The sequence below is a fragment of the Saimiri boliviensis genome, chromosome 2 (assembly GCF_048565385.1).
Source record: "Saimiri boliviensis isolate mSaiBol1 chromosome 2, mSaiBol1.pri, whole genome shotgun sequence".
In the NCBI taxonomy this organism is placed as follows: Eukaryota; Metazoa; Chordata; class Mammalia; order Primates; family Cebidae; genus Saimiri; species Saimiri boliviensis.
The window spans coordinates 82967535-82982669 of NC_133450.1; the positions used below are offsets into that span (position 1 = coordinate 82967535).

The window sequence follows — 15135 nt, forward strand, 5'->3', positions numbered from 1 at the left end:
TCTCCTGTTAATAGACATTCAGGTGTTTCTAGGTCTTTGCTGTAACAAAGAACAATAAAATATACTTTCTTGTATGAATATTTTTCCATACTTAAGGGAATGTATTTGTCATATTAATTCCAAGTAGCTGGTATATATCATTACATTTTTTATAGATGTTTTCAAATTAGCCTCCAAAAATTAGCCTCCAAAAAATACCAGTTTACTTTCCCATCACTAGTATGGTCAAAAGTGCCTACTTCCCAATACCTATGCCAGCTCTCTATTTTACTAAATGCTAAAATTTTTGCCACTGTAATAGGTGAAAAATAGGATGATCTTGTTTCAACTCATTTTTCTTCAAATGAAGTTGAACTTTTTTTTTTTTTTTTTTTTTTGAGTCAGAGTTTCACTCTTGTCATCCAGGCTGGAGTGCATTGACACCATCTTGGCTCACTGCAACCTCTGCCTCCCGGTTCAAGCAGTTCTTGTACCTCAGCCTCCCCAGCAGTTGGGATTACAGGCACCCACCACCATGCCCATCTAATTTTTTATTTCTGGTAGAGACGGGTTTTCACCTTGTTGGCCAGGCCGATCACGAACTTCTGACCTCAGGTGATCCACCTGCGTCGGCCTCCCAAAGTGCTGGGATTATAGTTGTGAGCCACCAGCACCTGGCCAAGTTAAACATTTTTCACATGTGTGTTCATTATCTTTCTGTGAATTGCTTAATGTGAGTGTTTTTTTACTTACCAGCTTGCTTAGTTTTATACTTCTACTTAAAATAGATTTACCTTGCTGGGCATGGTAGCCCATACCTGTAATCACAGCACTTTGGGAAGCTGAGGCAGGAGGATCACTTGAGCGCAGGAATTTGAGACCAACCTGGTCAACATAGTGAGACCCCATCTATAACAAAAAATAACATAAGCTGGGCGTGGTGGTGTGCACCTCTAGTCCCCAGCTACTTAGGACACTGAGTTAGGAGGATCACTTGAGCCTGGGAGCTTAAGGCTTTAGTAGGCTTGGATTGCCCTGCTACACTTCAGCCTGGGTGACAGAGTGAGGTCTGTCTCTGAAAAAAATAAAAATTAAATTAAAAATATATTTACCTGAAGAAGCCCAGTTTTTAAGATCTCTTATTTTCCTCCTTCAGGCTTTTCATATTCTGGCATTGGGTTTACTAGAAGAGAAGCAACAGCTTCAAAAAGCTCCTGAAGAAGAAGTAACATTTGACTTTTATCATAAGGCTTCAAGTATGTTTGAGTATCACTCTTCAACACGTTTATCATAGAAAGTTTGGATCTTAAGGAGTTTTAATTTGTCAGTCCTGAAAGTTTATATCTTAACAAGAGTTTTAATCTGTCAGTCCTTAAAACGTAGGAAACCCTGAAATAATTTGTTTCTAGCCTTCTTAGTTTGTAACTGATATTTTCAAGTATATTCATATAGTTTTAATCTCTTACTGTAGTCTTTACTAGTCTTTTTACTACATGAGCTTCCCACTTTTTTTTGGTTGCATATATTGGTATTTTTTGACTTTCATTCCTCACCTCAGTGTATCAGATACTTGCTGCTGTGTCAACTATAGCATTCACTTGACATGTCTACATGAGATATTAATGTTTCTGAATTTTAAATCATAGAAATCTGAATAACATGTTCATTTTGCATTGTATTCAACTTGGAAGAAAAGCATAGGTTTATATTAGATTTCTAGTAAAAGCTACCTGATAAAGATAGTTTTTTCAAAGCACATTCCAGGCATGTTGATTATAAAAACAATAGGAGACTAACATTTTCTATTCACATGCTGTAGTTTTTGGATCCCTAAAGACATCAAAAACCTATTTAGTTTATGGACATCCCCCACTTTGATATTTTGGCAATTTTGTTTCTCATTAAGCACCTTGGCTTAGATGTTGAGTCAAGCTGAGGAAAGTCCAGAGACAGATATTTAGGGTAGTTTTCACTTAGCAGTGCCAGTAAAAGATGTAAGAGAGAGACTTAAATTCAAGTTTTTCTCGTACATCATTTTTAAATGTAGTAGATCATATCATTGTAACCCAGTACTTCATTTAATTACAGATTCATCCTTTGAAAAATTAATGTAGTTAAGGGATTGGTTGGCAAACCTTGGTTATCAATGTAAATAACATTTACTAGAAATTGTAATTTGTACATAATTATGAAGACATAATCGACCCTCCGTGTCTGTAGGTTCCACATGTAAGGATTCAACCAACCACAGATTGAAAATATTCAGGGGGAAGAAAGAAAAAGGACGGTTGCCACTGTACTGAAAATGCACAGACTTTTTTTTTCTTGTCATTATTCCCTAAATAATATTATCTAACAACTATTTACATAGCATTTACATTGTATTAGGCATTATAAGTAATGTAGAGATGATAATTTAAAGCATACAGAAGCAAGTGTGTAGATTTTATACAAATAATACACCATTCAATATAAAGGAATTGAGCATTAGTGGACTTCGATGTCCATAGGGGGCCTGAAACCAATCCCCTGAGGATACCAAGAGGTGATTATATATATTTATGATGTGTGATTTTGTGTTTTAAAAAAGGATTGGGAAGTTCAGCCATCAACATACAAATTCTTTTAGAAAAACTCAAAGGAATTCCCCAGTTAGAAGGCCAGAAGGACATGATTACATGGCTACTTCAGGTAAACTAAAAAGTAAATTGATCATATCTTGGTTTAAATATTTAAGAATTCTCTGCTTCTAAAATTAAATCACTATGCCTTTGTAGACATTTACTACTGATTTTTCATTATCACTTTTTTATGTTAATAATTCTGTTGTTCTATGTTTTAGTGTAGTTTTAAAAATTAAGATTTATTGTTTTGTCATTATTTAGTCAACTTTATGGAATACATACCATGTGCCATGCTCATTTATGGATTTCTAGATGGAACAAGACAGACAAGGTGCTTACTGTCATGGAACATATACTCTAGTTGAGGGACAGACATTAAACAAACAACTAAACAAGAAAATATCAGGGTAATTCAGTAGATGAGTAAGGGGTTACTTTGGGTAATTAGGGAAGACCTCTCTCAAAAGGTAACATTGGAGCTGAGACCTGAATGACATGGAGTCAGTCTTGGAAGGATCTGGAACAGTACTCCAGGAAGAGGGAACAGCACTACAAAAGCTCTGTGGTGGCCAGAAAGAAGGCCAGTATGGCTGGAACATAATCAGTAAGGGGTGGAAAGGTAGGCAATGAGGTCATAAGGGCACCTAGAGCCAGATCATATAGGTCCTTATAAGTCAGCATAAAGTGATAAATTTTATTTTTGAGGACAGTGGGAAAATACTGGAGGTTTTTAAGTGACCTAATCTATATTTGTGCAAGATGGTGTTGGCTCTTGTGGAGTAAATGGATTACAGAGGGTATGCATGCAAGTAAGGAAACTGTTAGACTGTTGCAGTAATCTTGGTGTAAAATAAGCATGACCTAGGCTAAACGCAGATTGTAAGAATCTGAACTGATTAAGGTTTATGTTGAAGGCGTGTGAAGGTAAAATCTATAGTACTTGCTGATCAGTTTGATGGGAGGGATGAAGGAAATCAAGAAATCAAAGATGAGGCCGGATGTGGTGGTTCGTGCCTGTAAGCCCAGCACTTTGGGAAGCCAAGGCAGGCACATCACCTGAGGTCAGGAATTTGAGACCAACCTGGACAATGTGGTGAAACCTTATCTCTGCTAAAAATATAAAAAATTAGTCAGGTGTTGTGGTGCATGCCTGTAGGCCCAGCTACTCAGGAAGCTGAGGCAGGAGAATCACTTGAATGTGGGAGGTGGAGGTTGCAGTGAGCTAAGATCATACTACTGCACTCTAGCCTGGCTGACAGAACAAGACTCTGTCTCAGAAAAAAAGGAATCAAAGATGACTTCTGGATTTGGTGCTTGAGCTATTGGGTAGGTAGCATTGCCTTTGGGGTTGAGTGAATTAAATAAGCAGGGGAGAGAGAGGCCAGGAATGTTACTTTAATGGAAAATCCTCCACATGGAAACATGAAACCAGGATTATGGAGCTTCTGCACTCATGACATTCATTAAAATATTCTGATGTTTATAACTAAATATTTTGATAATTAGAATATACAGAGTAATTCTTTTTCACATTCTTATCATTGGAAATCTTGGTACTGATGTGTACTTTAAGAGGGCAGCTCTTTTTAGTACTTAATTAGAAACAGTCCTTAAGCTTGATATAATGATATGTAACTATAAGATAATGATACCAAAATTCTTTAAGTAGGTTTTATGAGTATTTAGTATTTATGTTGAACTAGCCAATAGTTTTAAGATATAAAATCAAATGAAAGTAAATAACTACTAATAAGTAAATGAGGATACCATTTAGTTCAGCATTCATATCCCATTGAGATGGTGTTACAAATTGCAGATCTAGTCCTGAAAATTCATTTTCAATTAGAATACTAAATTTTATTAATATATATTAAAATCACACATATCTGCTGTTAAAAACATAATATACTCTCTCCAGAGGCTTAATTTAAAGCTATGTTGTAAATGTTCATTGTGGGAAGTTTTTCCTCATGAGACCAAGGTGCCTTCAAAATATAAATGAATTTTACTGGGCACAGTGACTCACGCTTAAAACAATTCCAGCACATTGGGAAGCCATTTTGGGTGGATTGCTTGAGCCCAGAGTTCAAGACCAGTCTGGACAATGTGGAAAAAACCCATCTTTACAAAAAATACAAAAATTAGCCAGGGGTATGGTGGTATGCACCTCTAGTCCCAGCTGCTTGGGAGGCTGAGGTGTGAAGATGGCATGAGTTTAGGAGGCAGAGGTTGCAGTGAGCCAGAATTGTGCCGTTGTACTCCAACCTGGGTAACAGAGTGAAACTCTGTCGAATAAATGCATGCATGCTGAAACCTTGACCTTTATTTATAAGAATGAGACATTTCTGTATAAGCTGTTGTGGAAATGTCTCCAAAGGTAAACGATTAAGTGAAAAAAGGAGGTGTGAAAGAGTATGTATGGTAGATTCTCTTAATAAAAATAGATGTAAATATAAAAATTATATATTCTAATAATTTTTACCTGTGAAAAAATATTGGTAGTCTGTATTTTAGTTGTTTTTGGAGAGGGGCATTGCAATCAGGAAGAGGAGAGTTTTACTTCTCATTTTGTATCTTTGTCTTTTTTTTTTTTTTTTTTTTTTTAAGATAGGGTCTCGCTCTGTCGCCTAGTCTAGAGTGCATGGGTGCGATCTCAGCTCACTGCAACCTCCACCTCCTGGGTTCAAGAGATTCTCCTGCCTCAGCCTCCCAAGTTGCTGGCATCACAGGCGTGGACAACCAAGCCCAACTAATTTTTGTATTTTTAGTAGAGACAGAATTTTGCTGTGTTGGCCAGGCTGGTCTCTAACTCTTGACCTCAGGTGATCTACCCGCCTTGGCCTCCCAAAGTGCTGAGATTACAGGTGTGAGCCACCGCATCCAGCCATCATTTTATATATTTGTCTTTATGTATTTTTGCACAACAATGTTATTTTAAATTGAAAAAGAATTTTGTTTCCTGGCAAATCCCTCGAAAGCTATCAGAGACATGCTCCCAGCTGCATACTGAATCTGCTGATTCTGCTGCCAGTGGCTGCCTCCTCAGCTAGATTGCTCATTGACTAGGGGAGGTGTTTGTCACTGTCGTGGTCACTTTTTTACTTTTTATATTGAAATAGTTTAAGTGAAAGATGTTTGGAGATATGATGCCAAAATCAGATTAGTGAATGTTTCTGTTCTTGATCAGTCCAACAGTCTAACTAAATCTTTGAATATTTCACCTGTTTTTCACAGATGTTTGACACAGTGAAGCGATTAAGAGAAAAGTCTTGTTTAATTGTAGCAACCACATCAGGATTGGAATCTATTAAGAATGATGAGGTATGACACTGTAATAACACTGTAATAATGGTGATGTTTATCTCTGTCTTTGAACTTTATTAGTATAAGGGAGCTGCTTTTTGTTAGGAGAAACCTGTTTATTGTAAAGAATATGATATCTGTCCATCTTGTATTCATTATGCTTCTATATTTCGGGGATTAATGGTACGTGACACTTAATTCAGTATAATTTTTGTATTTTGCAAAAGCAGGAGAAATTGATACATAGTAGAGCTCTATTAGAAATACCATATTTTAACTGGGTGTTGGTGGCTCACTCCTGTAATCCCAGCTCTTTGGAAGGTGGAGGTAGGTGGATCACTTGAGGTTACGAGTTCAAGACTAGCCTGGCCAACATGGTGCAACCCTATCTCTACTAAAAATAGAAAAATTAGCCCGATGTGATGGTGCGCTCAGGTAGTCCCAGCTACTTGGGAGGCTGAGGCACGAGAATCACTTGAATCCAGGAAGCGGAGGTTGCAGTGAGCTAAGATCACAACACTGCACTCCGGCCTAGGTGACAGAGCAAGACTCCATCTCAAAAAAACCAAAATGCCATATTTTATTAACTTTTAATATGTTTTAATGTCTTAAATTGGGATATGTCTCAACAATAAATGACTTTCATCAACAGCATTTTTTAGAGAAATATAAGATAATGGTACATCTTAGAGTCAATGAAATGCAATAATTGTTATTTCTATAATCAGGTTTTGATGATTCTAATTATGTTATTAGAATAATATTATTTGTGGTTACTACGTGTTCTTAAGCACACTGGATGTAAGTTTGAATAGAAAATTAAAAGACGCAAAAGATAACTCAGTAATATTGTTAAAGTTAAAAAAATTGTTAGATTTCTCAGTTTTAACAGTGTATTTAGGAGTAACTGTTAGAAATTAAGATGATTTAAATTGATTTCAGTGATTAAGTGATTGACAAATGATTTTAAAATTTTATTTTATCTAATTTTATTTCTTTTTTTTTTTTTTTTTTTTTTTTTTTTTTTTTGAGATGGAGTTTCGCTCTTGTTACCCAGGCTGGAGTGCAATGGCGCGATCTCGGCTCACCGCAACCTTCGCCTCCTGGGTTCAGGCAATTCTCCTGCCTCAGCCTCCTGAGTAGCTGGGATTACAGGCATGCGCCACCATGCCCAGCTAATTTTTTGTATTTTTAGTAGAGACGGGGTTTCACCATGTTGACCAGGTTGGTCTCGATCTCTCGACCTCGTGATCCACCCACCTCGGCCTCCCAAAGTGCTGGGATTACAGGCTTGAGCCACCGCGCCCGGCCCTAATTTTATTTCTTAAAATACCTGCATTGAGTGTAAAAGGCAGTTTATTGGATATTTAAGGTTCTTAGCTTTTTGCAGTAAATTATCAAAATAACCAAAGAAATAATTGTTTGTATGATGTGGTGCAGCCTGTAATGCTAATTTTAAACATTAAACTGAATCCAGGCTTTAAGGGGTAATCAGGTTTCTCAGAATCTTACTCTCAGGAATTTTGCCATCCAAATAGCGTATATAAATTTTTAGCAGTGGATCTTACCTAAATTTATCGTTTCTTGATACACAGATTACTCACGATAAAGAAAAAGCAGAACGAAAAAGAAAAGCTGAAGCTGCTAGGCTACATCGCCAGAAGATCATGGCTCAAATGTCTGCCTTACAGAAAAACTTCATTGAAACTCATAAACTCATGTATGACAATACATCAGAAATGCCTGGGAAAGAAGACTCCATTATGGAGGAAGAGAGGTAAAATAAAGCAAATATGAAAATTAGCAACTCAGTTTTTGGAGGAAAAATTAAATAGTCACTTTAAATTATGCTTTTCCAAAATGTATGGCAAGAGAAATTCAGCTATTTTCATTCTAGGAAGGTCAGAGTGAGGACTCTAAGGTACTTACTGAGTGTAATTTTAAACTGATAAATGGATTGAATGTTCAGTAAAGTTATGTTAGGAAACTTTATGCCCAAAAAGATAACCAACTTGTTATTTTGTATGCATTAGCACTTTTAGATATACAATTACACGAGTTCACTTATTCCACGTTATTATTTCTAGTAAAAATGACTGCAATTATTAAATATTGGAAACAAACTCTTCACCTGAAAAGGGTGGCGTAAATGAGTTTTTCTTTTTTTCCTAAAAAGATAAAAGACATTGCCTATAATTACAGGTATGGATAGCACCTTGGAATTGGAATCAATAAATCTGGTTTTCTGAGTTCTGACTGTGTTATGCTCTGAGAAATTGGCTAATTTTCTGAGCTGTGCTTCGTGGGCTATTATACAGTGAGAAAAGGGAGGAGACATGGTAAAGTTACTTTGAAAAGCATTCCAAGAAATTTAAAATATTGAATACCTGCTTCAGGCCTTTTTTAAAACAAGCTTTCACTGCTATTTAAAACAGCCTGTGTTGTGGGCTGTGAGTGGTGACTAATGCCTGTAATCCCAGCACTTTGGGAGGCTGAGGCAGGTAGATCACCTTAGGTCAGAAGTGCAAGACCAGCCTGGCCAACATGGCAAAACCTCATCTCTACTAAAAATACAAAAAATTAGCTAGACATGGTGACACATGCCTGTAGTCCCAGCTTATTCCAGAGGCTGAGGCACAAGAGTAGCCTAAACCTGGGAGCTGGAGATTGCAATGAGCAGAGATTGTGCCACTGCACTCCAGCCTGGGCAATGGAGTGAAACTCTGTCTCAAAAAAAAAAAAAAAAAAGAAAAAAGAAAAAAAAATGCTGTGGATACTTTTAGAAAATTGTAGGCATATGACATCCTATCTGATGTGTATCTATAATCTTGAAGCTGAGTATGCCAACAAGGACCATGAAGAATAATGATCATAGTAGTGATTAAAAGTGAAAAGATATGAAGTTAAGCTTTCGTTGGCTGACTATAGTGTAGTAAAACTAGAAATAAACTTTAAACAACAAGCAAAAGTCCCACCTCTAGATATTATTTATTAACAGCATTCTCTTTAGAAGTAGTGAGAAAGAAGGCTAGGCGTGGTGGCTCACACCTGTAATCCCAGCACTTTGGGAGGCCGAGGCGGGTGGATCACGAGGTCAAGAGATCAAGACCATCCTGGTCAACATGGTGAAACCCCGTCTCTACTAAAAATAGAAAAATGAGCTGGGCATGGTGGTGCACGCCTGTAGTCCCAGCTACTTGGGAGGCTGAGGCAGGAGAATTGCTTGAACCCAGGAGATGTAGGTTGCAGTGAGCCGAGATGGCGCCATTGCACTCCAGCCTGGGTAACAAGAGCGAAACTCTGTCTCAAAAAAAAAAAAAAAGTAATGAGAAAGAAACTATGGACAATAAAATAAGAAGGTGTAAGCAGAGGTGTACTCAAAGTGTGTTAATGACCTTAATGTTTTCATTACTTATTTTTATTGACTGATTGATTAGACATGTAATTTTTTAATGTGTTCTTATTGAAAACAATTTAAATAATGCAGTAAGTCCTCTTTGACCATCTCTGCATTACTGATCTTTCTCCACATATAACTATGATTACAAATTACCATTGTTCTAGACCTCTTTCTATGCATTTATAAACGTGTGTACATAGTGAGACTTGTTTTGTATTTTCTAGTGGTTTTTCTTTTTTAACCATACATTTTGTCTGCAGCTTGCTGCTGTTTCAATGTCTTAGGAATCTTTTCATATCAGTACATATCGCTCTATAGTGTAAATTCTACATCATTGTTTATGACTGCTGCGTATGTATTGATTGGTCTGTGATGTAGATATATGATAGTTTGTTTATCTGACTTTAGACATTTGCTTCTAATTTTTTCTTGTTACTGTTTGTGAGAACGTTTTTGTATGTGCCCCTAGTGCACCTCTGCAAGTACTTAGTCCAGGGTGGAGTCCAGTAAGTGAAAGGACTGGGTTAAAATTTTTATAGATATGGCCACATTACCCTCTAGAGTGGTTTTACCAGTTTCTGCTCCTGATAGTAAATAAAGGTGCCTATTCTCACCAATACTTAGCTATTTTCCATACTTGAAAATATGTGATATTATTAAAATTACAGATATGTGCCAATCTGGCTGAATTTCCCCAACTGCTAGGTTAGTCCTAGGTTGAGCGTATTCTTATGTGATTATTCACTGACCTTTTACATTTTATCGTCTGGGAATTGCCTGTTATTCTTTGCCCCATCTCTGTTGGGTGCTTTGCTTTTGTCTTATTGACTTACATAAGTCTTAAAATTATGAACACTTAACTTTGTTACATATGTTTCCCACAGTTAGTTCCTGTTTCTTTAAGATTAATTATGAGGCTTAGCCATAGAGAAGTGTGCAGTGTTGATGAGGACAAATTTATCAGTCCTTTAGAGTTTTGTCTTTCATCTTTCTGTATTAATATCTTATTTAAGAAAGCTTTTCCTATCCCAGAGTCTCAAATACATTCTCTCATATTTTTTAAAGTAGGTTTTTTTTTTTTTGTTTTTTTTTTTAAAGAGATGGGGGTCTCACCATGTTGCCCAGGCTGCAATTTCAGTGGCTGTTCACAGGCATAATTATAACGCCCTACAGCCTCATACTCCTGGGCTTAAGTGATCCTTCTGCCTTACTCTACTGAGTAGCTGGGACTATAGGCATCTGTCACCATGCCCAGCCAAAATTTTAATTACATAGTTATATATATATATAAAATACACACACACACACACACACACACACACACACACACACACTTGAGATGATGTCTTGCTTTGTCATCCAGACTGGAGTGTAGTGGCTCAGTCTCAGCTCACTGCAACCTCCACCTCCTGGGTTCAAGTGGTTCTCCTGCCTCAGCCTCCTGAGTAATTGGGATTACAGGCACCCACCATAATACCTGTCTAATTTTTTTTTTTTTTTTTTTTTTTTTTTTTTGTATTTTAGTAGAGATGGGGTTTCACCATGTTGGCCAGGGTGATCTCAAACTCCTGGCCTCAAGTGATCTGCCCAGCTCGGTCTCCCAAAGTGCTGGGATTACAGGTGTGAGCCACTGTGCCCGGCCAAATTACATAGTTATATTAATAATTTTCCTCTTAAAAACTGAATGTCAGAGATAAAGCTAAAGTTTCATTTGAGCACCAGCCCAAATCCTGGACTTTTTTTCTTCTCTTCTTCAGAGGTTCTCTGGTTATATGTGTAACTTGCCGGAATCTTTCCTATGTTATTAATACAAATATATGTAGCCACAGATATTACAGCATGTCATTCAGCCTTTGGTTTCATTTGCATTAATAGTATTATGTACATCTCACTCTGCAACTTACCATTTTCACTCTGTAGTAAGTCTTGGAAATCTATGTTCTTATGTAAAAAATGAGCTCAGTGTTTCTCAGTCTTGGCATTTAGGTAGCATTTTTTTTCTATGCAGTACTGTCCTGTGAACTGTAGGACATTTAGCATCCTGTGCCTACTAGTACCTTATTGACAGTCAAAAAGTAAATCTTTCATAATTTATTGCTAGATGACTCCTAGGAGGTAATACCACACCTCATGAGGCCCACCTTTTAAAAACTGCAGGGTAGGCTGTGTGCTGTGGCTCACACCTGTAACCCCAGCACTTTGGGAGACTGAGGCAGGTAGATCACAAAGTTAAGAGTTCAAAACCAGCCTGGTCAACATAGTGAAACCCCATCTCTACTAAAAATAAAAAAAAATTAGCCAGATGAAGTGGTGGGTGCCTGTAATCTCAGCTATTTGGGAGGCTGAAGCAAGGAGAATGTCTTGAACCTGTGAGGCAGAGGTTGCGGTGAGCCAAGATGCACCACTCTACTGCACTCCCGCCTGGTTGACAGTGCGAGACTCGGTCTCAATAAAACAAAAAACTGCAGAGTATTCTGTATTAAGTGAGTTCATTTATAATGATGAATATTGTTTGTTTGTTTGTTTGTTTGTTTGTTCAGTAATATACCACAGTTCAGGGAGCTTCTTACACAGACAGAGGCAATATTGCAGAGTAGTTCAGAGCATAGGCTGTGAGCCTAGGTTAACTGGATTAAATCCTGGATCTGCTACATGTTATTGATGCGTCATTGGATGAGTCCCTTATTGTCACTAGGCCTCAGTTTTTTCATCTGAAAATTGGAAGTGTCACAGGATCCTTAGGATGTCACTTTTCCAGCTGGAAACCTCTGTGGCCAGTGGCACCTTTGCCAGAGTTTTGCTCAGGCCTACTATGCAGCCCATCCTGCCCACTTGGCCCGGCAGGCTATACTCAGCTCACACTACCAGCCTGGATCCCATGCCTGCCAAGGGTGAGCCAGGCATGAAGTGGCCAGAGGTGCTTGAGTGAACACACGCAGGATCCGGCCACTGGGCTAGGTGTGCCAGCTGCTGCGGCAGGTCAGACAGCTCCAGGTGCTGGGACAGAGGCCAGCTCTGCGAGCCTTCAGCTGGATCTTATGTACCAGCAACTTCCACTGCAGGGACTCGTGTCTGGACAAGGGGAATGTGGTTGTTCCCAGAAGCTCAGAGATGGCAGAAGCCATGGGTCTGGGCTCCCTGAAGGGCCACAGCTCATATCTTCTTCTTGTCACCTGCAGCATGGCAAACAGCGGGTGTGGGTGTCTCAGCCCTGTTTGTGTTGCTAGCTTTTTCAGTCCTGCCATTTGGCGTTTCTGGAGTTCGTGTTCTGAAAGAATGAGGTACATGGACAACTGGAGGGTGAGCAAGGTGGAGAGCTTTATTGAGCAACGGAACAGTTCTCTAGTGACCTGAAGTGGGTAGTTTTTTCTGCAGGCAGGTCTTCCCAATGAGTGTCCAGCAGTCAGCACTCAGAGATCCAGAGTGGGATATCTTCTTTCCACAGGCAGGTCATCCCAGCAAGTCAAGGAGACCTGAATTGGGTAGCTCCTTCGGGCAGCTGGTAGTGCTACATGAGTCTCACTGAGTCCAGGGTTTTTATGGGCTTTGGAAGGGAGAGGTACATGCTGATTGATCCATGGACAAGCCCAGAGAAAGCACCATAACTTCTCACTGCAGGCCATGAACTCCACCTGTAACTGACATACCAGCTTCCAGGCTTCAGGCCATTTCTGGCTTGAAGGTGGAACTTCACTGGGGACCTGCCCCTTTCCACCCGGGAACCTGTCTGCCTGCTGCCATCATCAGCATGTCATCCACAACTCCCTGGCTGTTTGTGCCAAGGCGGGGGCATCTGCAGACCCACGCTGAGCCACCTGTTTCCCCTTGGCCTTCCTTCCATGCTTTTTGGCACCCAAAGACCAGAGGAGGCTGACGCAGCAGGGAGCTGGCATGTTACCACTGCTCCAAGTGTGCACATACCTGGCTGGATCACAGCAGCGCCCAGGCTTGGCCACAACTTTGCTCCAAAATCAGAGCGCATAATGTAGCTGTGCCCAGGAGTTCAGGGCTCTTGCCCTGCCAACTTGGAATGGGGTAGGGCTCCCCCCGTTCCCAGGCCATGGGCTCTGTGGAGTGCACTGCCCCAGCCACACCTCTATTGCTGCAGCCGATGTCTTCGCAGCAGACAATGTCTTCACAGCAACCACTCTAGATGTAATAATAATACCTACCTCATAGGATTATTACAAGGATTGAGTAAACATGTAAAGTATTTGAAACAGTGCCTAGCTTCACAATCAGCATGTTGTAATTATTTACCATTATTTAAATATTATTATTGTACACATTAGTAGATTCTGAGTTTTGCCCATTCCATAAGAATAGATTCCAAGAATTGCTTAATCATTGAAGCGTAAGGTTTTTAGTTTGAATAGCTACCAAAATAGGATAGAAACCTAAATGCCTACTGACAGGGAATGGATACAACTATTAGGGCATGTATAGTAAGAGCTGTGCATTCATTTAAAAATGTTTATGAAGGAGTTTTAATGATGTAAGAAAATACAAGTGAATAGAACAGGATGCAAATCTTTGTAATGTGATCTTATTTATATGGAGAAGTATATTATAAATAGAAAGCAGACTAGAAGGAAATGTATAGGGTTACTAGTGGATATCTTTAAGTTGTGGGAATATAACACTTTTTATTTTCATTTTTATACTGTTCTAGATTTTCTAAAATTTTTTCAATAACCCTGTATGGCCTTTATATCCAGGAAAATAAAAACCCAGCATATTGGTATAGTAAATTAAATAAAATTTAATATACTTTCTATTTTATGATTTTTTTTTTGCACTTAGCAATATTTCTAATTTTTAATAAGCAAATAACTGATAAAACCCACAAAGGTCAGAGGGAAGCTTTTAACTTAATATTGCTAAATGTCATTTTAAATATTATTATCTTATATTTCTGACCTATATTTACTTAAAATCTACCAAAATATGAAGACAAGTACCAAAACATGTGTCCTCATTTCTGGTTGTTTCTTTTGGTAGCACCCTAGCAGTCAGTGACTACTCTAGAATTGCTTTGGGTCCTAAACGGGGTCCAACTGTTACTGAAAAGGAGGTGCTGACGTGCATCCTTTGCCAAGAAGAACAAGAGGTGAAAATAGAAAATAATGCTATGGTATTGTCGGCCTGTGTCCAGAAATCTACTGCCTTAACCCAGCACAGGGGAAAACCTATAGAACTCTCAGGGGGTATGTATGATATAATAAATATCCTTTTGAGCATTTCTTTTATGCCTGTGTAATTAAAGAAAATACTATTTGAAATACATTTGGAAATAAGGTTATATATCTGCCATACTGTTATCATGTTTAAGAAAGTGAATATCATCTAATAAAATCAGTTTTTCTCCAACAGTTCTCAAAATGTCTTCAGTTGCTAGACTTTTTTTTTTTTTTTTTCCACTCAGAATCCACACTTATTTCATGTGTTGCTTTGGTTATATTTCTTTTACTCTATTTTAATCTAGGTTAGTCCCTTCTTTTTTTATGATAGTAACTTTTTTGAAGAATTCAGGCCAATTGTTTTGTATAATATATCACATTGTGAATTTGTCTGATTGCTAAGTTGCCTTCTGATTAGAATCATGTTAAACATTTTCTTGGCAGGAATCCTGATTAGATAATGTATTGTACTACCTTACATCAGGAATTAGCTGTTTTATCATCACTATTATCATCATTATTATTTTATACCCTTGGAATAGGCCACACATGGTGGCTCATGGCCGCAATCCCAGCACTTTGGGAGGCTGGTATGGGTGGATCACTTGACCTCAGGAGTTCGAGACCAGCCTCGGCAACAAGGTGAAAC

General features: G+C 38.4%; 1 protein-coding gene across 4 annotated transcripts in view; it reads left to right on the forward strand.

The window, feature by feature from the left end:
• The window catches only part of UBR1 (ubiquitin protein ligase E3 component n-recognin 1), a 173400-nt gene that overhangs the window by 99688 nt on the left and 58577 nt on the right, over positions 1–15135 (forward strand). For all 4 annotated transcript variants that reach the window (XM_074393773.1, XM_003928951.3, XM_074393772.1 and 1 more), the window contains 5 exons: positions 1136–1235; positions 2570–2670; positions 5838–5924; positions 7502–7683; positions 14308–14513. In XM_074393773.1, coding sequence (XP_074249874.1) covers positions 1136–1235; positions 2570–2670; positions 5838–5924; positions 7502–7683; positions 14308–14513 — 676 coding nt within the window. The remainder of the gene's footprint in view (positions 1–1135; positions 1236–2569; positions 2671–5837; positions 5925–7501; positions 7684–14307; positions 14514–15135) is intronic.